The sequence below is a fragment of the Fusarium vanettenii genome (assembly GCF_000151355.1).
Source record: "Fusarium vanettenii 77-13-4 chromosome 4 genomic scaffold NECHAsca_3_chr4_2_0, whole genome shotgun sequence".
Lineage (NCBI taxonomy): Eukaryota > Fungi > Ascomycota > Sordariomycetes > Hypocreales > Nectriaceae > Fusarium > Fusarium vanettenii.
The window spans coordinates 1,870,806-1,893,677 of record NW_003315879.1 but is presented as its reverse complement, the minus strand read 5'-3'; the positions used below and the strand labels follow the sequence as shown (position 1 = coordinate 1,893,677).

General features: G+C 52.8%; 8 protein-coding genes across 8 annotated transcripts; 2 read left to right on the top strand and 6 right to left on the bottom strand.

Moving 5' to 3' along the window:
* The first annotated feature begins 1,386 nt into the window (after nt 1-1,386).
* NECHADRAFT_104128 (uncharacterized protein) lies at nt 1,387-2,436 on the top strand. The gene has a single exon (XM_003052145.1). The coding sequence runs from the start codon at nt 1,454-1,456 to the stop codon at nt 2,369-2,371; it is 918 nt and encodes a 305-aa protein (XP_003052191.1). The 5' UTR covers nt 1,387-1,453; the 3' UTR covers nt 2,372-2,436.
* A 283-nt stretch (nt 2,437-2,719) lies between these two features.
* NECHADRAFT_9492 (40S ribosomal protein S18) lies at nt 2,720-3,173 on the bottom strand (the record flags this gene model as incomplete). Its single annotated transcript, XM_003051699.1, has 2 exons — nt 2,720-2,981; nt 3,043-3,173. Coding segments are annotated over 2 exons (393 nt in total), but the record flags the coding sequence as incomplete, so codon positions are not given.
* A 1,251-nt stretch (nt 3,174-4,424) lies between these two features.
* On the bottom strand, nt 4,425-5,493 carry NECHADRAFT_79121 (uncharacterized protein; the record flags this gene model as incomplete). Its single annotated transcript, XM_003051698.1, has 3 exons — nt 4,425-4,451; nt 4,499-5,157; nt 5,214-5,493. 3 exons carry the CDS (start codon nt 5,491-5,493, stop codon nt 4,425-4,427), a joined length of 966 nt encoding a protein of 321 aa, XP_003051744.1.
* Nucleotides 5,494-6,111: 618 nt separating this feature from the next.
* NECHADRAFT_102565 (uncharacterized protein) lies at nt 6,112-7,506 on the bottom strand. Its single transcript, XM_003051697.1, has one exon. The coding sequence runs from the start codon at nt 7,306-7,308 to the stop codon at nt 6,835-6,837; it is 474 nt and encodes a 157-aa protein (XP_003051743.1). The 5' UTR covers nt 7,309-7,506; the 3' UTR covers nt 6,112-6,834.
* A 3,483-nt stretch (nt 7,507-10,989) lies between these two features.
* NECHADRAFT_68447 (uncharacterized protein) lies at nt 10,990-12,948 on the top strand (the record flags this gene model as incomplete). The annotated part of the gene is made up of 1 exon (XM_003052144.1): nt 10,990-12,948. One exon carries the CDS (start codon nt 10,990-10,992, stop codon nt 12,946-12,948), a length of 1,959 nt encoding a protein of 652 aa, XP_003052190.1.
* A 1,114-nt stretch (nt 12,949-14,062) lies between these two features.
* NECHADRAFT_79118 (uncharacterized protein) lies at nt 14,063-14,471 on the bottom strand (the record flags this gene model as incomplete). Its single annotated transcript, XM_003051696.1, has 2 exons — nt 14,063-14,069; nt 14,140-14,471. The coding sequence occupies 2 exons, from the start codon at nt 14,469-14,471 to the stop codon at nt 14,063-14,065; spliced, it is 339 nt and encodes a 112-aa protein (XP_003051742.1).
* Nucleotides 14,472-15,351: 880 nt separating this feature from the next.
* NECHADRAFT_68445 (uncharacterized protein) lies at nt 15,352-16,728 on the bottom strand (the record flags this gene model as incomplete). Its single annotated transcript, XM_003051695.1, has 1 exon — nt 15,352-16,728. The coding sequence occupies one exon, from the start codon at nt 16,726-16,728 to the stop codon at nt 15,697-15,699; it is 1,032 nt and encodes a 343-aa protein (XP_003051741.1). The 3' UTR covers nt 15,352-15,696.
* A 3,113-nt stretch (nt 16,729-19,841) lies between these two features.
* On the bottom strand, nt 19,842-21,318 carry NECHADRAFT_38877 (uncharacterized protein; the record flags this gene model as incomplete). The annotated part of the gene is made up of 3 exons (XM_003051694.1): nt 19,842-20,511; nt 20,568-20,856; nt 20,913-21,318. 3 exons carry the CDS (start codon nt 21,316-21,318, stop codon nt 19,842-19,844), a joined length of 1,365 nt encoding a protein of 454 aa, XP_003051740.1.
* Nucleotides 21,319-22,872: the final 1,554 nt, after the last annotated feature.

Here is a 22,872-nt window from a genome sequence, read left to right as displayed (position 1 = left end):
AATGCACGCACTAAGCACGCGGCGCGGGCCAAGGGGCGACTAGGATCTCGGAGTTCGCCTTGGCTGGGTGAGATATTGAGTTCGTCACTGACTCTGTATGGGAATCAGTTTCAAACAGGGTTTTCTCAGTATTAAATTGTACCGAATTGTGTTTGCATGTTGTTAGACACGGCAAGGGACTCTGGTTCTAGTCCTGGGCGCGTTGGCTGCTCCAGCACGGTTAGACGCCTCTCGCTAAGAGCAACAGCTTGACTTGTCGCGTCGAGGTTGATAAGTCGCGATTAGACTCGGATCATGCGGATTGGATGCCGAATGGCTGAACAAGGCTGCGAAGCCACGGTGTACCGCTGACAAGCTACCCCAACTACAGCACAGTAGAGGCGCATGTCGATGCGACACGTCAACTCTTGGTTGGCCTTCGTAATGACCATGGGTTCGGTTTCACTTTGCCTCATTGGGAGAGCTACACTTGTTGCATGTGCATTGCGACAGCTAGGCTGCCTGCAACACTCCCATGGTTTCATCCGACACCCCATGCTTCCCATGGCTTTGAATCCATGAATCGCATACGAATCTCGGAAGAGGATTCTATACCTTGCGTAGCCTATGTTGCCAGGCTAAGGCGGTATGCATCTCAGGTAGGTAGCCACTGGTGTTAGTAACCTTCAATTCTTCACCGTTGGCAAGCCCAAACTGACAGGCAAGAACTCTGGGACACGATATTGTCAAGGCATTTCTGTTGGGTTGCTCTTCAACTGCTCCCAGGTCATCGAACCTTTTAATCAAAAGAACGGTTCTCAAGTTACATACCTAACTTCTGTCCGTAGGTTGTTGTCGAGAATGGGGCAGACTTGCGGTATGGAGAATATGCAGACCGGGGTACACCGACAAGTATCCAATCTCACATGCAAACAGCCAGTCAAGTACAATTCGATCTACTATTCCAGTCCTAGCTGAAGGAACATGAACTACATTACTCCAAGGTTAACCAGCATAGCATCCTCAAGATGTATATGTTTGAATTCTTCCGAAGCCAAACCTATAACATGCACGTCCTCAGTTTACTTCTCGCCAGGCATACACGACAAAAGCGAAAAGCTAAAAGTCAAGAATCCTGAACACATCTCAATATTCTGAGCAACAGTAAAAAAAAAGTCACCGAATTCTATGTTGACTCATAACGACCAAATTGTATATTGCTGATGTGACTCAGTATGACAAGAAAAGCCCAGGCTTTCACCTGATGCGGGGCGTGACGCAGCAAGAAATCCTGTCTGTGCTGTGCCTTGATGGCGGGGTCAAGCAGAGCAGAAAAAAAGTCAGTTCAAACCCATTTATAAAACTTGCAACTCGTCCAACGTCCCCAAGCCATTTTATGCAGCGTCCGGCATCCTGTCTTTTACACTATCGCATATTCCTTTCCATCTAAATACTACACATACGATCGCCCACCATGTCTCGCCAGATCAACCAGCCCTCGAACCAGATCAAGCTCACCAACGTCTCGCTCGTGCGACTCAAGAAGGGCAAGAAGCGCTTCGAGCTCGCCTGCTACAAGAACAAGGTCCTCGAGTGGCGCTCCGGCATCGAGACGGACCTCGACAATGTCCTGCAGATTCCAAACGTCTTCCTCAACGTCTCCAAGGGTCAGACGGCGCCCCGCGAGGATCTCGACAAGGCTTTTGGCAAGGGCAAGGCCACCGACGACATCATCCTCGAGATTCTGAAAAAGGGAGAGATGCAGGTCGGCGAGAAGGAGAGAGCCGCTCAGCTGGAGCGTGTCCACAATGAGGTCATTAGCATCGTCGCTAGCAAGCTGGTCGACCCTCGGACGAAGCGCGTCTACACATCGGGCATGATCGAGAAAGCCCTCGACATGCTGAGTTCCCAGGCGCATACCTCGACCCCCGACAAGAGCGCCACCGGCACGCCTGCGACGGGTGACGACGGTGAGGCTAAGCCCAGGCCCAAGGAGCACCACTGGACTGGTGTCAGTACAACAAAGAGCGCAAAGAGTCAGGCCCTGGATGCCATGAAAGCCCTCATTTCTCATCAGCCCATTCCCGTGGCCAGAGCACGCATGAGACTACGAATTGCATGCACAACCAGCGTCCTCAAGCAAGCCGTCAAGGGGCCCAAGGGAGGCAACAAGGACGAAGACGGCGAGCAAAAGGCTGTCGGTACAGTCAAGGACAAGATCCTAAGCTACGTCGAGCAAGTAGAGAGCCAGGATGTTATGGGCTCCGAATGGGAAGTAGTAGGCTTCGTCGAGCCAGGAGCCTTCAAAGCCCTGTCCGACTTTATCGGAAATGAGACAAAGGGACAAGGAAGGGTAGAGGTTTTGGATATGGCCGTCACACACGAGGATTAAATAGAGGTTGAAAGAAGAAACCAGTGATACCCTTTTGCTCCTGCAATATGTACCCCTTCCCTGGCAAGACGCCTTTTTTTTTTCGTCGTCGTGGACTTCGTTTGACCATAAATATCACAATGTGCCAGAAAGCAACCCTTCCACGTCTTTCCTTGAGAACATTTTTACTTGAATGCTTTTGATTCGTGACTCTGACCTAGAGTACAGCCCTAGCTGCGCATGCCGGAAAGCAATCCCCTCAAAATGCTCAGAAAGATGGAGAAACCAGCCGTCACGCCTGTCCACCCGTAACCAACACCGATAATATCTTTAACCACCCTTCTTCTTGGAGACACCGACGGTCCGGCCACGGCGACCAGTGGTCTTGGTGTGCTGACCACGGACACGGAGACCCCAGTAGTGTCGGAGACCGCGGTGGGCGCGGATCTTCTTGAGGCGCTCGAGATCCTCACGGAGCTTGGAGTCGACACCGTTGGCAAGAATGTGGGAGTCCTTGCCATCGACGATATCGCGCTGTCGGTTGAGGAACCACGTGGGGATCTTGTACTGGGTGGGGTTCTGGATGATGGTGACGATTCGCTCGAGCTCCTCAGAGGTGAGCTCACCAGCACTGTGAGGCATTGTCAGTCTGCTTATTCTCCTTTCGCTTGCGTGTGTGTGGATGGTCGTACCGCTTGTTCAGATCGACATCGGCCTTCTTGCAGACCAAGTTGGAGTATCGGCGGCCGACACCCTTGATCTTGGTCAAGGCGTACATAACCTTCTGCTTTCCGTCGACATTGGTGTTGAGAAGACGGAGAATCTACCCATTGTTAGCATCCTGTCAAATGCTTCCCGTCGTGATCGATTTCGATGCAAAATGAGCGTCCGGCCATGGCGCCAGCGCAGGCGCGCGCAGCGACGTTGTCGATTTCGAAGATGCAGTGCTGGAGAGGTAGAGGGATGACTTACGAACTGGAAGTTCGACTTCTCTCCCGAGACGAGCGACATGATGGGCAACTCTGTCGGTCGTTGCCGTTGCTCGTTGAATTCGATGATCGGGTGTGGAAAGATAGAAGAGTAGGAAGCCCTCGCTTATGGGGGTCGAGAAATTCACACTTGTGGGGACCGTGCTAGGGCAAGAGCGCACAACTTGCTGTTGTTGTGTGCACGTGAAAGATCACGCGTCCACACAGTGATCTCCATTTTTCTTGATGCACTGTATTTCTGCCTTAGACGAGAGGCTCACAACGGTTTTAGTAGTCACGTGATTATTTGCCTGAGCGAGCCAACCACCCAGCACATTTACAATCCTCGAGCGACACGCAAAGATATGACCGTCGTGGTTCCATTCTACATGCTCATCATTATCGAAACCGCACAAGGCATTGAAAACATCAGCTTTTCATGCTGTCGACATTGAAATCGCAACCCGTCTCAGCACAAGACTGTGGGTCTTTACACAGTGCTACACTGCTTAACCCCCTGTCAAACCTCGCTTCAAATTTTCAACTGGGTCATCTCTGGCATGACCTCCTTTACACTTTGGCAAACAAGTTCGCCATGATGTGCGCACCGAGACTCGCTCGGCAAGCTCTACGGCTCTCAATTTAGAGCCCCTTATTCGAGACTTGCGTATCTCTCAACGGTAGGTTTGCTACAATTGCTTGCTACAAGCCAACTGTTCAGCCGTCTTTTGCCATTGCTCGATCAGCCCAGTCACAACGACTGATCTTGAGCCGGATGCCCACACTTGTGTAGGTATGAGACAAGAACAATCCAGCAACGTTTTTTGAGTACGGGGTCTTTAGTGTTTTCACCAAATGGAGCCTCCCGTAATTTATCTGTTGTTACATCTCAACCATAATCCTGTGGATTGTCCTATTGAGCGCTATGTTCGCTAGACCCTCATAATTACCAGACTTGTGAAAGTCATATCGTCCATGAAAAGGGGCCATGTTCTCTTCTAATTCCTCCTCAACGCCAATTGTGAGAAATGCCAGTTCGTGAATGTCCATCGTAAGATCGTATAGTCGTCAATACCAGTTTCGTCCATCAGTGTTCGATTAGCTCGTTACATGTCCTCAAAAGGATCGTACCCCTATCATGTCAGCTCAGGTTCGACCTGCTCTGCGTACATGATCTCACCTTGTCTTGCTTGAGTTGGCTCGCCAAAAGTTCCGCAAGACTAGCTCTGTCCGTCTCCTGGGCGAGGTTGGTCGTCTTTGACTGAAGATGGACCACGGCCACCTCATTGAGACCTCGGAGAGTCAACAGTTCATCCAACCCAAGAACGTCGGTAATTCTGGTATGTCGGTAGGACAGGGGGAAGTAGGTCTTCATCAGGTTGGAACGTTTGCTGAGATGTGCCAATGTCGATTTGGAAATATTGATGGTCAAACTGTCAAGTTTATCGCATTCGACCAGCTTCTTGAAGCTTGTCGCAGACCTTGGCCCGCACCAGTGAACTTTGATATCTCGGACGTTCTTGACAAGCATGGGGTTGTGGGTGAGGTGGTGTTCGAGCTCGCAGCAGCAGCGGAAACGGACCGACTTCTTGCGAAGGAAGATACGGAAGAACTCGTTGCTTAGAGCAGGGCCGAGAAGAGATGGTAGCGCTTTCATCTGCGTACTCTGGAAGGAACTGTTTTCTCGCTCGAGCCTCGGGCAATTGCAGGACACTCGTTTGGTGGCCGGTCTGATTCCCTTAGACTTGAAGACTGTGTCGACCATCAAGTCGATGATAGCTTCTCGAATCTCGGGCGGCAGCTTCATAAAGGGGAATCCGTCGATTGGTGGTGGTCGGTCTGGAAGTCAACCATGGTCAGCGAGTTGCGCGAACTGCTGGTCAGCAAGCACCTACCGGCGATCTCAAGAATCTCGGTGCACATTTCAATAATGTCGAGGCATGTTTTCAGCTCTTCAGGTTCCTTCTTGATCATGTTGGCGCATTTAGAAATGGTGGTGGCCACCGATTCTCGCCGTTTAGGGCTCAGACGGACCATGCTCCCAAGCTCCCTCGCGTCGATGATGCCCTCATGATACCTATCCAAGCCGTGCAGAAGTGTCTGAATATTCTTGGACAAGCCGTACCGCGTGTGCGCGGACTTGGACTTGAGAGCGTACCAAGACTTGCTCGACATTGCGACGATAGAGATGACGATGCTGCGCGACGTTGTTGGGGCGGAGGAGAGGAGAGGGCGCGCGCTGGTGCATGTTGAAGGTGAGGATGCCAAAGGTGGAAGCGGCGGCGTTGAAATCAAGATCGCCTACTGCCTATTCCTGAGGCAGTCAATCAAGGCCGATTGTAAGAAGCATCTGGCTGAATCACGGCACGGCTGTGATGTAAACGGAAGTGACGTTCGAGAGCCGCATTCTCTGGTCACAGAGGGGCTGCCGAATTCTGCGCAGGTGCAGTCGAAAGAGGGGAGAGCATCAAAGCTTCATTTTTTGGGGGAATTTCGGCCATTCATGGCTTCAAAAATGCATTTTGGGCCACGGCTTGGGCATTTTTCGTTTGAACGAGTAGGGCCAACACACCGTGCAGTGTAAAGTGCACTTCTTTGTTGATTGGGTTCTGGGTCCAGCTGAGCCTCACGGCAGACACGACAGGTTCAGCGACCAATGAATGAATGCATATCTGATCAGACTGAGTGCACAGCTACAGGTGCAGATCCAAGGCTATGCTGCATCGTTCCCTAGTTAAGGATCCAGTATGAGCCGCTCACTTGTAGATTTCACTTGAGACTTCACATGAGCTTGGAAACAATGTGTTAAAGATTGTAAAAGCCTTTGTCAAGGTCTATTCAATTTGAACGCCCTCATATCTGGTCTATGTTTTTTGCCCAAACCATGACCGAAATGCTTATGCAGAGAAAACCTCCCAATGCCAATCGCTAAATCCAAAAATGCAATTCGTACCACTCTCTTGTGGTGTTTCTGTGTCAATCATGCGGCTCGGTGGATGAGACACCGAAGCCGGGGATAAGGGATTATTTCATCGTCCCAGCGATGAAAGACAGCCAATGCGCACTGCTTTTGTTTGGCTGCCTTTATTTTGTAATTCATTGCCAAGGCATAACTTGGGAAGAAGGAAGTGATGTTGAAAAGGAGTACCCGCTAAAGGCGAGACTGTCCCCGTGATCGTCAGTTGCTGTCCCTGTTTGGGACGGACGCTGATCTGGAGATGGAGTGTGTCACCCAATCGGTGAAAACCGTGAGGTGACATGGGGGTCAGTCCCAGTTGGGATCAAAGAAGATGAGCGAATTGAGGGGCCCAATGTCGAAGATCAGCCCCAGTTGAATCACCGAAGTGAGCGGTGTGCGTGTGCCTTGCTGCGTAGCGTAGCGTTGATGTCGTTGTGGGTGGCGGTCGTTGGAACGTGGTTCTAGAACTCTGGCAGTTCGCCCTATCGAGATCCGGCGTGCCCGGTTGCATTGCCCGCCCATCCATCAAAGCCGACCATGCCGGTTCAGGGAATCAGTTAATCCGACTTGATGGAAGAGGACGAAGATGATGAGGAACGGCCATCGCTGTCGCTGTCGCGGTCAAGAGCAAAGTCGACGACGCTAGGAGCGCGGGTGCAGCAGGGGCTGATGCCGATAAAGTCATCATCCTCAATCTGCTCGGGTCGGGAGGCGCCAAAATTCCATTGGAAGTGAGAGAGCATCTCCTGGTGCTCGAGGTTCTGGGCCGTCAAGGGCTTCTCGCTGGGGTGGACGATCTTCTTCTTGCCCTTGTTCTTTGGCTTGCGGGCCTTGATCTCCCGGTTGTTGGACCCCCACGTCCAGCCACGAGACAGCTTCTCTGTAAAGGAAGACTTTGATGAGGACGACTTGTCGCTGGTCTGGCTGGATTTTGTGATGGTGGCAGTGATCTTTCCAGGAGTAGTAGCATCGAGTTGAGAGCCGGAAGCGTCGGAACGCAGAGCACGGCGGAAGTGTTCTCGGATGGCCATTGTGGATGTGATGTTGATGTGAGTGTTGTAAGTGGAATAGGTAGGCGAGAGTGGATGAGAGAGTGAGTGAGTGCGCGTTGTTGTTCTTCTTGTTGTTGAAAGGGAATAGGCGTGTAAGTGTGTGGGGTGAATTGATTTGGTGATTCAGTGTGGTAAGCAAGGAATTGACAAGCTTCTCAGCATGCAATGCAAACCAGCAGATGGAATGGGCGTTATCGAAATGCAAACGACGAGACAACGAGTGCAGCAGCCCGGACTTTTAAAGGGAATCCCAAGAGATAGAGAAAACCCCTCAACACGGGCGTTTCGGCGAGAACCAGGGCATCCAAGTGGCCCCCCCGGCCGCGGCCTGGAAGCCTGGGCTGTGGAGGTGGACCCTGGGTTTCCCTAGGATCCTGGCTTCCACGGTGCGTGGATGGAGGGATCGCGGGTACAAGAGGTACATCTGTCGGCCCCCGTTTCGCTGGGTCCGTGGGACTCGTGCTCCGTGGGACAGCCGCAGAAATCCTGAAGCCTGAGAGGCGCGGGACGAGGATTTTCAGTGGAGACGCAGACGGTGGCAGAGTGTGAGGCGGAGGATGGCGGAGGTTTCGGCGGCGCATTACGGGGCTTGCCCGCGCAATGAGGTCAGCGCCGGCCAAAGCCAGCCAGAGCGACTATGGAGAAACCCTGCTGGTTGGGACCGGGGGAGTTGCAGCTGGTACACGTCGGTACCTTGTGTCTCTCGCTCTTTTGTTCGCTATCGATGCGAGCCTGCAACCCCTTGGCCGGCTTTCTAGCAGCCAGGAGAAGCCTTGTCGCCACGCCACCCATCAGCCTCAAAGGGGCAGGCAGGATCAAGGAGGCGATGATGGTTTTTTTTAGCCGGTTGTTTTGGTACGTACTGCACAGATAGGGATTTCTGTAGTTTCAATTTTTCTTTTCCGACAGGGGGTGCTGTATGGATGCCGACCCTGTCGCGGGATTCGTCTTGGAATAGGCATCCAGATTTGGCTTCCTTCCTGTCATCCATCCTTCACTTACCCGAACATGTCCGTAGGCGTTTCCAGAAGGCATGCATGCACGACCAAAGCATGGCGCGCGCACCTCTGAAATGAAGGTTCCGCCTCGTGTATCAGTCGTTGACACGTCCCTGGGACGGTTGAGAAGCTGGTAGAATAACTCTGCCGCCTCTGGACGCTCACAGCTAGCACAGTTGATGGTGTAACAATGGCCGTCTCTTGACATCCATTGATGACACCTTTTGCAATTCCCCAGGAACAGGAACGGGGTCAGCGACAGAGTCGAGAGTCCTCCTTGGTCCCGCAGATAACAGTATCCACATGATGCCTCCCCCCTCTTCTTGATGGCCTCCATCTCATCCACTTTGTCTGTTGGGGATTTCTTGGGGTTTAGCAAGACGAACGATGGGGTGCTTGCACCGTAAAGAACGCGCTACTGTAGACTGACTGACTATTGGCAGCGTCATCGTGAAAAAGGTAACGCCGAGCTGGTTCCGTTGGTCTCCCGGTTGCCACCCCCAAAGGGAGAAAAAACGGAAGAAAAAATCGGATGCCTTCAAGGGTGTGGTAGGGAAAAGTTGGCCATTCCGATTGACTGTTGCATCCAATTCATCCATTGAAACGCCCGGGGAGTCACCTTGCGTGGTTGTGACAATCAAAGTCAGCCCTGGAGCCCGTGTAAATCTTTTGACGGGGGGACGGGTATTCGATCTCCATCCAAAATGCCCGGCACAGCCGACGTCTGAGCCTGTTTTAGCGGTCTTCAGTCAGCCGCATTCTCAACAACCGCCCAATCTTGAGCTGTTGCTGCTTGCTCATCAGCTTCGGGGCGGAATTTTTCAACGTCGGATCCCTTCTAGCTCATCCTCTAGAAGGTTCAACGTCTTTGTTTTCCGGCTCCCTCTTTGTCCTTTTCCTTCCGTCTCTAGCAACCACCATCTCTGGGCGTTCGGCAGACACCGGCCCGGTGCTTCTCAAGGTTTTTCCCAATCCTGTTGTTTCCCCCGCCGTTGGTTCCCGTTCTCGTTATTTTGCCACCCGCACTCGGCGTCCTTGGCAGCACCATCTTTTGTTATTGCTCTGTACGTACTCGGCCACTCCTTGAGAGAGAGGCCACGCCGCGGAAACTGACAACCGGATGAAAACTGGCTGGACACGTGGAAAGCAATTTCAATCTTGCAGGTTGGCTTGATGCAACACATCGCTTAGTGCGCCAGGACCCGACTCAATGCATCTGCGTCTACGTCTAGTGGGACTCGGTCGGCAAATGCATCTTGGGGGAACCCGTCAACCAGTCCGTGCAGCGCAGGGCAAGTGCATCGAGTGCAGTGACAGCAGCCAAGCCCAATCCTGAGGTCTCGACCTGTCTCCTCGGAGTAAGTCCGACGTGGCGGCTTTACCCCGGTTTTCCACGGCGTTTGGGAAGAGGCGATCATGAGTGTCCATTTTGGAATGATGTGAGTCGTCACAGGTGGTTATCTCCAAGGGTCCAAGGATGCCCTCGGAGTTCGGATAGTACATGACCCCGGCCTCTTGCGGCCCCTCATCCAGTTCCAGTCCCAGTTCCAGTTCCAGTTCGCTACAGTTATCATGCATGACGTGAGCGTGGTTGTTTACCCATCTCGGCGTGGGCTAGCCCGAGTGAGTATTCATCTCGTTGACGAGCTATCTGCGGGACTGATTGGAATACTTGGAGATGAGAGGAGACCCTGACTTGGCGGTGAGGTGTCATGAGTGGGAACTGTACCGTGGTCTACTACGTAGTAGGTATTTCATCCTGCTCTTGTGAGGTCGTAGAAACGGTCATGCATTTTCGTGGGCGTCCTTGCTTCGTCCAAGTGGCAGATCCGGGGTGTTGTCCTGAGCGTCTAGCAGCATCACTTTACTGCCCCTTGCATCTACCCCAGGTTGCATCGTCACGCGTGCTTACATGGCAGTGGAAATCACGGGAAGGATGTCTCTCGTAATAATGATTCCTGGCGTTCGCTGACCCCGTTCTTCACAATTAACCGGTTCGATGTGTCGCTACAGGGTAAGTCACCGGCCACGAAGCCTCCGGGCTCAGCCATCCCGAGACCCGTGAGAAAACAACCTGCCACTCCGCAAGGGGTCAGCCGCCTTGAGCCGTCAACCCAGCATGGATCGCTAGCCTCTGGACCAATACCAGGCCAGCACGCAAGTCCCAGAAGGACTCAATCAGGAACGGAGCTGATCACTCACGTCACCAGCTATTGGCGGCCAGTGACGCACTCTTACGCTCATGCGCCGGCCTCTCTTCAGCTGCCACGCCTGCCTACGACGAGCCACGGTCGCGTGAGTTTTCCCTCGTCCACATGATGGAATCTACTTGACTCGAGCTCGAAAATCGCTGGCATAGAAGAATTATCCGCTCTCGTATCCATTCGTAACCCTTGTCCCCGGGACATGAATCCATCACGGCTGTCTCTGCGATATTGCAGATAGCGACGCGTAGCAACTGCTAGACCCGAAACCCCGTTGACGCCCCGCCTCCCGGAACCCGACTACCCCGGCTTGACATCCCAAGCTTCCAGCCTCGCAGAATTACATTCAACTCGATAAACCAAGTCAAGATCGTGGCCGCCACGGCCTTTCGGTTCTATCCACAATGACGTTGGCATCCGAAGCCACCCCCGACAGCGGCCAAGCTGCTTCTCCCTCGATGCGAACGCCTGTCGACGCCGGCAGCCACTCCAGGCATCAGTCGCTGGATCGACTTGCTGAAGGCTTCAATGAGCAATCACCTCTGTTGAGCAGCAACAGTAGCGCCGATGGAGATGCTCTTCTAGGGAGGAATGCGAACCGCGGTGATGAAGATGATAGGCAGAGCACCAAGAGCATCTGGTACCTGATATTACTGACCATCAGTATTGGTGGTCTTCAGATCGCATGGTCCGTTGAGCTATCCAATGGATCACCATATCTGCTCTCTCTGGGACTTAGCAAGTCCTTGATGGCTCTGGTCTGGATTGCTGGCCCCTTGACTGGAACACTGGTTCAACCCTATGTCGGCATGCTGAGTGACAGCTGCCGGCTGCCATGGGGAAAGAGGAAGCCCTTTATGGTGGGCGGTACTGTCGCTACCGTCATTTCCCTCATGTTTCTTGCCTGGGCGAAAGAAATTGTTGCTGGCTCCCTTGGCATCTTTGGCGCGGATCCCGAGTCCCAAGGAGTAAAGATTACGACTATTGTGGTTGCTGTGATTGGAGTATATGTTCTCGACTTTGCCATCAACACCGTCCAGGCAGCCATCCGCGCCTTTATCGTCGACTGCGCACCTGCTCATCAACAAGAGGCTGCCAATGCCATGGCTAGCCGGATCACGGGCATTGGCAATATTGTGGGATATATTGCTGGGTACATCGATCTACCAAAGCATATTGGCTTCCTCGGAAAGACACAGTTCCAGGTCCTCTGCGCCATTGCGAGCGTTCTCCTTAGCTTGACCATCTTCATCAGCACCACCATCATCAAGGAGCGAGACCCTAGGCTCGAGGGACCACCCAAGAAGGACCGGCCCAACGTCATCTCGTTCTTCTTCACCATCTTCACGTCCATAAAGCGACTCCCGCTTCAGATCAAGAGGGTATGCGAGGTTCAGTTCTTTGCCTGGGTCGGCTTCTTCCCGCTGCTGTTCTACACGTCGTCGTACATCGGGGAGATCTACGTTGAACCATACCTCGATGAGAACCCTCACATGACTCCGGCCGAGCTCGACAAGCTTTATGAACAGGCGACACGTATCGGTACCTTTGCCCTTCTCGTGAACTCGATCGTGAGCCTGCTCACCAACGTCTTCCTCCCATTCTTCATTGCTCCGACGTACGACAGTCGGCCCATAACCGCCCCTGGAGAGTCGAGCGCCGTGAGTCTTTATGACGAAGAAGACGAACGTCCCTCGTGGTTGAGCAAACTGAGGATCCCCGGCTTCACCCTGAAGCGGGCTTGGTTCTTGTCGCTTATTCTGTTTGCTGGATCCATGTTCTGCACCGTGCTTGTACGAACCGTCGCGGCGGCTACCACGTTGATCGGTCTTGTCGGCATCACGTGGGCGATGACACTGTGGGCTCCATGGGCCATCATCAGCGCCGAGATCAGCCGCCGAGATGCCATGATTCGTGCCCAGAAACTCCGGACACTTGCCCCTGGGACTAGCGGTGAAGCCTCGTCAGCGGCCGCTCGTAGCCCTTCGAACGACAGCGCAGCATCAAGCAACGATGCGGAAGAGGAAGAGGTGGATCAAGCGGGAGTCATCCTCGGCATCCACAACATGGCGATTGCAGCACCCCAAATCATTGCGACAGTTGGCTCCAGTATCATCTTTAAGATCTGGCAGAAGCCACGTGGCACGCCAGGGGACCATAGCATCTCTATTGTGCTAGCGCTCGGTGGCGCCTGTGTATTGGTGTCGTCGTTCTTCGTGGCCAAGATAAAGGATGACACCTCGTTGCCTGCTGACGCCGTTCTCGAAGCCGAGCAGGGCCACGGTGGATTGGAGGACGCAAACCGGCCGAGGCCACTTTCAAGGCGCAAGTCTAGCTATGAGCAGCTTCCAAGGGCAAGCCAAGACCGAGCCACGTTGACGAGGAACAAGAGCTTTGGCGGGGCGGAGATGAGCTAGGTTACATTGAACTCTTGGATATTGGACTCGCATGGAATCGGCGCTGGGTAAGGGGTCATGGGATAGCATTTTGGACCATCTTTTTCTCCTAGAATATTGGGTTGAACGGTTTCACAAGGATCACCGCATTTCATATTCATCGGTACTGGGGTTTGAATATCATGTTGGGCTATTTTGGAACACATCCGTACACCTAGACGGTGATACAGTCTGAGCTTCGATTGCTATTCGATTTGTTCCAATTCTACCGTGTCCCACATTGCCACATTTGCCTGTGTCTTTCCCATCTGATGCCCTGCCTAAGACACTGTGAATTGTGCCATGACTATGCTAATTCGCCGCAGGGTTGGTTGCCTTGCTCCCGCAGAGACCGATAGAGGTTCTTGTTTCGCCTGGTAGAGGACCGAGAGTAGGGTCGATTGTAGTGAAGGGGATAAAGTGGAAGCACCATGAAGTGCCTTTCTCGTCGCAGTATTTGTAGTCGCACTTGATGGTCGTGGTGGTGGTGGTTATTGGCCCTACATCCCCAGGGAGGGCGAGCGCTGCCGACGCAAAGAGTGGAATGAAGTAGTTGAGAGGATGCATCTCGTCGACTTTGTATGATTTTTAATGTGGGAGCTAGTGATGTTCTCTTGTAATTGAACGAGGTTGGCTGTTGACGAGTAGATGGTCTACGACGGCGAGTGAGTCTTTTATGGTTTATATCAGTGGGCGAATGAAGGCTTTCACAGCCCTTCTATAGCACTCGGTCAAATATTAACTGATTCGATAAGAGAGACTCACGATTGCTAATGGCGCAAGTGATTGGAGCTTATTTGCCCGATCAATAGACGACGACCTCTCTAACACCTGGCCACGACGACTGTATACTTGCAACAAAAGACAGCAAACATCAAGGGCAAACACTCGAGTGAAAAGGAGCCAAGGAATCGGTAGATGAATGCATAAGGCTCTTATCCCCGAGGCAAGAAGCGAGGTAGGACAGTGTCGTGGAAAAACGCGAGTGAGTTACACTGCCGAGATGGCGGCCGAAGATAAAGGTAACGAGCCAGCACTCGTCAGTATTGGTTACATTATCTACAGGAGGATTGCTCCTATGGTACGTATGATATACTCAGTTGCTAACAACGTGCCAGTTTTTACTCTTACACACTCTATGCTGCCAACATGCTGTTCCCAGCCTTCACCCACAACGTCGTGATGAGCCCGATACCCACGGTCCACACCACACTGCGCACCCAGCACAGCCGACGGTCCGCCTGAAGCCAGACGTAGGCGACGTTGTACACCGCGCGGCAGGCGACGTAGCCGAAGCTCAGGGCGTTGAGGGCGGGAGCGCGCACACCCGCGTGGTTGGCCGCAGCGACACCAGCAGCGAAGTACCCGATGGTCTCGAAGCCGTTTTCCGTAGCAGCCTTGGCGCGGAGGATGAGCTGCTTCTTCTGGCGTGTGTTAGAGGGAAGATTAGCGGAAAGGGGGAGAGAGACTTGCGGGTTTGTCGAGCTTGTCACTCTTTTCGACATTTTCTTTGTGACAGCGTGGGTTGGCGTTGTCGTAGGTTCCAGCTGAGATGCGGACGCCGTAGATGTGTGGGAAGGCGATGACGAAGAATGCTGCTGGGACCTGGGATGTGTAAGTGAGGGTATTCATAAGATTAATAGGGGTGGTGTACCGCAAAGAAGGAGTAGTTTCTGGAGAGGTCAAAGCCGAGGAAGGACTCCATGATGGGCAGAGTAGGATGCTTGTGATGTGTATTTGATGGGGATGTATTAGATACTGAGAGATGAAGAGTTGTAAGCCAAACAAGAGATTCACACTTGAATTTAAGTAAATGAATCTAGATCTGAGCTCAAATTGTTGAGGATAGCATCTATCAAGACGTTGAAACGAGGAGAGCTGATCTGGGAGAATTACCAAACTCGCCCGAGGAGATCAGGTCTAGTTTAATAATCGTCGGGCGTCTTTGTGTGTATGGGACCGGGGCCCATGCCTAGCTTGGGGATATGCAGCCATGTTGGCTTGACATAACGGCCTCCGGTTCAGCTCGTCACGGCGTCGGGTCATCGGGTCACGGGTCATCGGACGGTTGTTATGTCTATTGATTATTGATAGAGTAATTGTATCAAATGATATGAATCTACTGATGTGACATGTTGAATCATGTAGTTTGAAGTCTTCAGAGTCTTGAGTCTGCATAGATTGGATGTGCAAGAGATGATCAAGCATAACGCCCATAACCCACTCACGATGACATCCCCAACCATAGATGGAGGCTGACTAAGGTGGGGAGAACCTTCTCAACGACCTCTGCCCATGTGGAGATTGCTTCCCCTTTACAACCCCAAAATCATACCTCACGTTGAACAGGCCAGATCAGATTCACAGACGCAAGGCGTTGATTTTGAAGTCATTCGTGTTTGCTAAGTACTTTTGCGGGCTCATCGTGGTGACTCCCACGGCCACTGCAGTCAAGATTGCTACAATATATGTACAGAGAAGGTGACATAAGAGAGGAAGAAGCCGGGACAGGACCGTGAGGTCTGCACCTTTGACCGGGCTTGGATGACAAAAAAGAAAGAAAAAAAAATAGCAGCCAAAATAACGCCTCCGCGATGGAATGGAAACCATCAACCACCTCTGGTCAAGTTCCTTTTTTTCTTTTCGGTTTATGGGGTATCTCATGAGATGATGAAAAAGAGACAAAAAGAGATTGTGAAGTGACGCTCGTCAAGTGCGAGTCGTGGCTACTCAAGCGAGGAAGGGCTTGGCAACTACTGCGCGCTTGGTAGAGTTGCCATGGTAGCCGTCATTGCCACCGCCGTTGCCGTATCCGTTGTTGAACACCTTGATGCTGTTGACGAGCCAGTAGGCCTCCTGGAAGTCGGCCGGGTTGGAAGCGACGTAGTCCTCGCAAGCACCCAGGGCCGATGTCTCGGGGTTGTTGTTCCAGACATCGGGAGCGCCGGCCCAATCACCGCAGAAGGTGGTGTCGAAGATGAGGTTGTGGTCCTTGAAGTGATCGTCGATGTTGCAGCCCTGACCGCCGTTGAACTTGGCCAGGGGAGGGCCCCAGGATGAGGGGTTGGGGCAGTCGGAGTGGATGTCGGAGGGGATACTGTCGCGATGGAAGAACCAGACGGCGATGTAGTCGGATGTCCACTCGGTGGCATAGACGCCGCCGCCAATGGCGTTGAAACCATCGCCGTAGTTCTGGTTGTCCGAAGTCTGCTGGCCGCAGCCCTCATGACCGTCACCGGCGTTGCAGTCCTTCTTGTTGAGGGTAGTGCCCTGGGCGGTGCCGTCGTTGGTGATGGAGCAGCCGGGTCCGGTGTGGAGGGTGATGGCGTTCTCAGTCTGAGTGTTCACGCCTTCGAGGATATCGATCTCGCCCGAGGTGGGCCACTCAGGACCAAACATCCAAAAGGCAGGCCAGACACCGGGGATGCTGCCGGGCATGTGGGCAATGTCGGCGAGGAAGAGGCCATGGGTGAAGGACTGCTGCGAGGTGACGCGGACAGACTTGCGGCCGTTCTGAGGGTTCTGGGTTTGGTAGTCGACGCCCATGTAGATGGCGCCCTCGACGAAGCCGGCGAGGCCCTCTGCGTTGGCCGTGTTGGCATCGACGTACTCGACAAAGCCGTGGGTGGGATCTTCCTCGTTGAAGAAGTCAAAGGCAGTGAAGAAGTTGGAAGCATCGTATGTGGTGCTGAGGGTATACTGAGCGTTGACAGCGCCCTGGAAGAGGGCCGCGAGGCCAAAGGCGAGGGTGGAGGTACGCATTGTCTTTGTGTTGGCGTAGTCGTCGACCGAAGATGAAGTATCTGATCAGAGATTCCGAAGAGCAGAGTTGAAGTCTTTGCTGGGCTGAAAGATTGCAGAGAATGTGAAGCCAGTCACTTTCTTGCAATTTGAAGTCGCTCGAGTTTCGTCGTGATCGTGAGAAAGAGTGGATGTGACGAAGTTTAAAAAAGCACACCGGACAGAAAGTCGTTGTGTCTTTGAAACTCTTTTGGGGTATCTCGAGATTTGGCAATTGATTTCCCGAATAGGTCGAATGATTCTCCTGAATGAGGGTGGGAAGGGTGAGGTGGCAGCTGATATACAATGCAAGCTATTGTCTACAATGACCGAAAGAGGAAAGCACCCGAAGCGGATGAATATGCGGGCTGGAGCCAAGGCAAGGTGAGGGAGGCTTGTATTGTCAGTGACAAGGGGGCAAATATCGGGCACTGCCAAGTGGGAGCCAAGGAGGTCTCTAATCAATAGAGAGGGAGGGCCAAGATTTGAAGAGTAAAAAAGAGAGTGGGTAGTAAAATAAAACGGCGAGCCAGCTACCGAAAGGATTGAACGGCTAGATGACGAATGCAGAAGGCAAGAATAAAGAGAGTGTGCGGGTGTTTGTAAGAAAATGAGTGGATGGACAAGAAAGAAAGAGAGTCCGTGTTAGACACCAAGAGGTCCCGAGAGTACCAGACACTGAAGACGGAAGTGAGAAGGAGAAGGAGAGAGGGTGGAGAGGTCATGATAGCCTCACGAGGGAATGCGGGCGAGGTTATATGTCTCTGATGGAAGTCCACAGAGTCCAACTGACTCTTGCAACCCAAAGCATCCATCAGACCCTTGTTGGATACAGCTGGATCTGTCGGTCACTCGGTCTAGGCCCCCTTTGCTTCTGTCAGTCTGCAAACCCTCCGAAACAGTCCATCCCAAACCCATCACCCATGATCCCGTCATATATGCAAACCAGCGAATCACGTCCCCCTCAAGCAGTCCCTGATGCCTCTGGTTCGGGCGGCCGTTCGATGGTGGCTCGTCAGCGCGAGGCCCGTCTCCTCAGCCGCCGCGCCATGCAATCGACACCCGTGGCCAATCACGCGCCGAGGCAGGGGGGTTGGAAGAGCCTACTACGGCAGGTAGCACCCGGCCCCTGAGTTCGGGCTTTCCACTCTTAGCGTGCCTGGCACTGACTGGCAGGAGGCTCAGTTCGAAGCTTGGCTTCCGATGACGCGCCGTGATTGGTCGGGGTGGCCTCTTTCAAACGTGGCCCAGGGGGTTCAACTGCGCGGCCGGGGGTAGAAGGTCACTGAAGAGTGCCCTGGAAAGGGGATGGCCTGCCCCCCTCTGGGACCCGCTGTAGCCCTCCCGCTGGGCGCTTCCGGATCATTGTGGCCGAAACGTATTCGAGTTCAGCTGATGTTTGAAACACTCGACGAAAACGAAACAAGCGGTTTTTTTTATTGATTTCTTTTTTGCATTGTGTCCTTTTTTTTCTTTGTTATCTAGTAAAGGAGTAAAAAAAGAGAACAACAAGGTCAATCCCGTTTTGTCTACCGTCAATTAAATCCCTTAACTTTCGTCCTCTACTCGATTTCAGGTGAATGATACCTAGATCGTCAGATCCTCTCCCCATGGGACCCAAACCCCAGTCGTCCTTCGAGGATCCCTCAGGCTGCGGCGCTTCCAGATAGATTAAAAAACACATCAACTCTGTTGTATTAACCGCGCGCCATCGTTCATCCATTGCATCCATCACCCGCATGCGTAGGGCCGAGCCAGGTTTGCGTGGCCTACCCCATAAAGAAAAAAAAAACTGTTGCCAAGCCTTTTTTTGTAGTGAAGCCATCGTGAATGGGTCTAATACCCAATCCGGGCTGGATCATTCCTCATCAGAGACATTTTTTCCCTTGTTTCCTTGCCTGGACGACTCACTTGACGCGCGTTCTTAAAGAGGCAGACAGAGACAAACTTTATCGCCACTGAAAAAAAAGGGATTGCTCATAAATCCAGGTGGATGGATGACTATCCATGAATGGATGTTTCCACCTTGACCGCTCTGAAACGCAGACAGACGTAAGGTAGGGCAAACATACAAAGTACACCTCCTTGCTTGCTTACCTGCTCAGGCCTCAACTTCAATCTGTCTTCTGCTGAACCTCTCTGCCACCTCCTTTCCCGCCGTTATCCATGGCACCACCTGTAAACTCTCACCCGTTTCAAACATATTGATCCTCTCCCCAAACTCCCGGACCATCCGCCAGATGACAAGCGTTGAAGCCTCGTTTATCAAACCCGTGTGCCGGGATCCGGGGTCCGTGGATCACCGTTCAAGCGAATCCTATTCCAAGTTGGGTTGATGATCGTCCATCCTTTCAACGGGGTGGGACTCGGGTAGTATCTGAGATTGGAGGCACAGCTGCTCATGGGCGGTTGTTCTTGTTCTTCCTTCACATGCTTACGTAGTCTACTGTCGATACGCGCCGTGTATCAACTTGATCCTCCTCTTGTAGCATCATACTCATCGTCCAAGCCCTATCAGCCATCATCCTACTCAAAGTCTCTCACAGAGGATCTCGTCCGAGACGAACCAAGGATTCACTTCATCAATTCGATTCATGACAATCCAAATTCTCATCCAAACATTTCATCTTGGCCTAAACAGGTAATGCGAGTGTGGTGTCCCCTCATCCTATGCATCCACATGAAACCACACGCATGAAACTGCAGCATCCCCCCTGAACCCCTCTTCATATGTGGACAAGACCAGTTCGTCCCATCCATCTCGAAACAAGATCCGATAAAGTGAAATGTGATTCCTCTGTTTCTTTCATATGAAAAAAATCTTCAACTGAAAAAAAGTCTCAAGGGTCTGAACCCCTTGCCAACCCTTCTTTCTTCTCTCTTTCTAAAATGCCTTGTCTAAAGGGGTATATGCAGCCAACGAAAAAATCAAATCATGTACAAACATAAACGCAAACATCAACATAGTCCCAACACGTGGCGATTGAGTCGCCGTCATCCTCCGTATATCATTCACATCGACAGGTTGACGGGTTGCTTGTCCAGCACCCAGATCATCCCCAACACGCCATCCTTGACGCTCATCAACCTCTCCCTTACAGCTTCACCTTCTGACCGGTGAGCTTAAACCACAGCACCGCTATCAGGTCCTCCTTGAACCGTTCCCACGGGTTGCGGTTGAGCCAGTAGCTGAATTCGCGGTAGTAGTACATCTCGCCCCAGCAGTCGCGGCCCCATTCACAGCCAGCCATGTTGACCATGAAGTCTCGCTCCGTCTCCTCATAATGGATATGCGGATCCTTGGGGCCGCCCTCAGGGTTGCACGCTCCCGGCGGGAAACTGTTAATCTTTCGCTGTGGGAGGAACGCCATGTGCTTACGCACCCACGGCTGCGTACGGTAGAGCTGGTCGAGGGCATCCTGTTCCTTGTGTGCCCACTCCATATGCTTCTGCTCGTACGTCACTGGATCCCACCAAACGTCCAGGAGTCGATCAGTCCAGGAACTCCGGCGAACGAAAAAGGATCCCAGGTTGAACCCCGCGCAGTCTTGCGACATGATAAAATTGACCGAGTTGCCTTTTCCATCGCCCACAGGGCTCAGCGAGTCCTTGTCAAGATACGTCTCGGTGAATGGGTGCGAGAAGTTGCGGGGGTTGTAGTAGTTGACGTCGCGCTCCACGTTCTTTTCGATGTTGTTGAAGATGTGGTCTTGCAATGACATAGAGGGCTCCATGATGAATGTGTTCAGGTCAAGCCACCACACCCTATCCAAGTCAGTCAGCTTCCCAATTTTATACATGTCGCTGGCAGGAAATCTCACCATTCGGCCTTGGGGTATTTCCTTAGAGTTGACCGGATAAAGTCAACCTTCTCCCAGCTCTCCCGCCACTCGTGCGCATACTTCTTCTTGGTGCTCATGTCGACGATTTCCAGGTCGTAGCCCCATCGGTTCACGTATTTTCGCTTATTCCGCACGCTGTCTCGTTCAATGGCCCATTCTCGAGCACCCTTCCACTCCATGACACCGCCTCCAACGTTTGCGCCCAGGATGATGACGAATTTGTTGCCGCCGCCGCCGATTGATGATCTTCGCCAGTAGTATACGAGGGCTGCGCGCATGTTAGCAATCGCATATTGCGCAATTCAGCGACCAGTCAGAGCTTACGAGTTGTGTAGAATATGGTGTAGCAGAGGATCAGCACCAGGATGAATAGCAGGCACATCTTAAGCTTCCTTCCCATGCGCCCAAAGATGGACCGTATCCTGCCAACCAGAGGCACCCTTTGAATCCATCGCCGGCCTCGACCGAGCTTCTCCTTGTCTCCGTATTGGCGGGAATTGAATCGCGGAAGGGTACTCGATAGGCGGCGTATATGTCTGGAGAAGAAGCCCTTGTTCTGGGTCGAAAAAGACGGGTATGTGCTGGGGTTGTAATGCTTCATCTTGGCGGATTCCCACATTACAGGGCCGGCGCTCACGTTTGCTGGACTCGATCTGCCGCTGTTTAGGGTCAAGCCTGGACTTGACCAGCCACCACCGGGAACGGGTGAAGGGCTGCGCGAGAGGGTCATGGAAGGCCCTGGGGTATCTGGAGGGAGGCGGGCACAGCGATTAGCCCGCGCGAACAATGTCACTTGTGGGTGTGGCCCATGAGAACTGCAGTAGAGGGAAGATATTTACGCAAGGAAAAGAGGAAAACGTCAAGAGGAAGAGGAAGAAGGTAAGGGAGCAGTGTCTGGATTCGCCAAGGTGAGTTGCACCACCTTGATCAAGAATAGATCTAGGGCGGGCTGGGGCGGGGAGGACGGCAATAAAAAGAGACAGGCAGCACAGGGAGAGACAGTGAATGGGGAGGACAGCGAGGCCCGGAAACAGAGGCAGGGCACAATTGCCAAGAGGGTTCAAGGTATGGGCAGTGAGACATTGGGTGGGCAAGGCCGAGAACGTGAAGTACACACCTGGAACCGGGGAGAGAGGAGTATTACGAGGCTGTTGAGCCTGGTGGGTATCGATAGACAGCAGGCCGGGGCGCTGCTGCTGCTGATGACTCTGTTCGTGTAGGATATGGCTAACCGAGGAACGTTGACGAGTATGATGGGCGCGGGGAGGGCGGTCGCTAAAGGAGCTCGAAGAGCCACCGTTGAGTCGTGGAGGAGCCAGCTTGAGCAACGTCGCAGATAGCGACGTAGTAGAAAGCCCGATGGCTGCTTATGCCGCGGTGAGGTGAGGTTGCAAGCACCCACTAGAGATACCCTAGCCTCTTCGGTAGGTCGTGTAGATGCAGACAGGCGGGGCTGAGGTGCGTGCAGGCGCAGGCGCAGATGCAGATGGATGGTGGATGGTCGAAATGCTACTCGAGCCTCGCAGGAACGAAAGCTTGCTTCGAGAAACGCAACCGGCGCCACCAGAGATCCGGCTTCCACCTTGGCAAGGGAGGCTGGACGAGAGCCCACAGTGACCGATGGGTTGATCAATCGACCAACCAACGGAGACTCGAAAGCCAGGAATAAACTGCTCAACACAGCTTCAGCCTTAAGACGTGGCGCAGAGTCCCCGGACTGGATGGTATGGATAATCGGGGTCGGAAAAGGATACGAAGAATCGAGAGTTTTTTTTTGACAGGTAAGCCCGGCCGGCGTGTGGTGGATGATGGAATCAGCCGTTGCGATAGCGTATCTTGGGTCGATAACCCAGCCTTCCAATTCTCTTCTCAACCTGGAAGTGACCGACGTGTGGTGCGAAGTCAACTCGCTAGGTAGTGCGAGATGGAGCCGAGTCCGGTCCGTCGATCGATTTGATGGTTGGATGCGAAACTCGTCGCGAATGTGATGTGATGCGACAGCGGGAGCAACAGTGCGATCGAGGCTTCTATCGTTGCTATGCGACACGATGCAATACGGGTATCAAGCAATCAGCTGGGCGTGTGTCTCGTAGGCGAGGGAGTGTATCTGTGTATGTGTGTGTGATCGTATCGTGTTGCCCCGTGATGGATGTTCCCCTCAGTACAAGCTGCCAGTGGTGGTGGTGGCGTCGATACGAGAAGGTTGTTTTGTTGTCAGAACAAAACGGAGAAGGGGAGAAAAGGTGGGATGAGGGAAAATGGAATGAGTTGAATTTGGCCACAT

Coding starts and splice junctions, on each gene's coding strand:
- NECHADRAFT_102565 (XM_003051697.1), bottom strand. CDS start 7,308: ATGGCCATCCGAGAACACTTCCGCCGTGCTCTGCGTTCCGACGCTTCC.
- NECHADRAFT_104128 (XM_003052145.1), top strand. CDS start 1,454: ATGTCTCGCCAGATCAACCAGCCCTCGAACCAGATCAAGCTCACCAAC.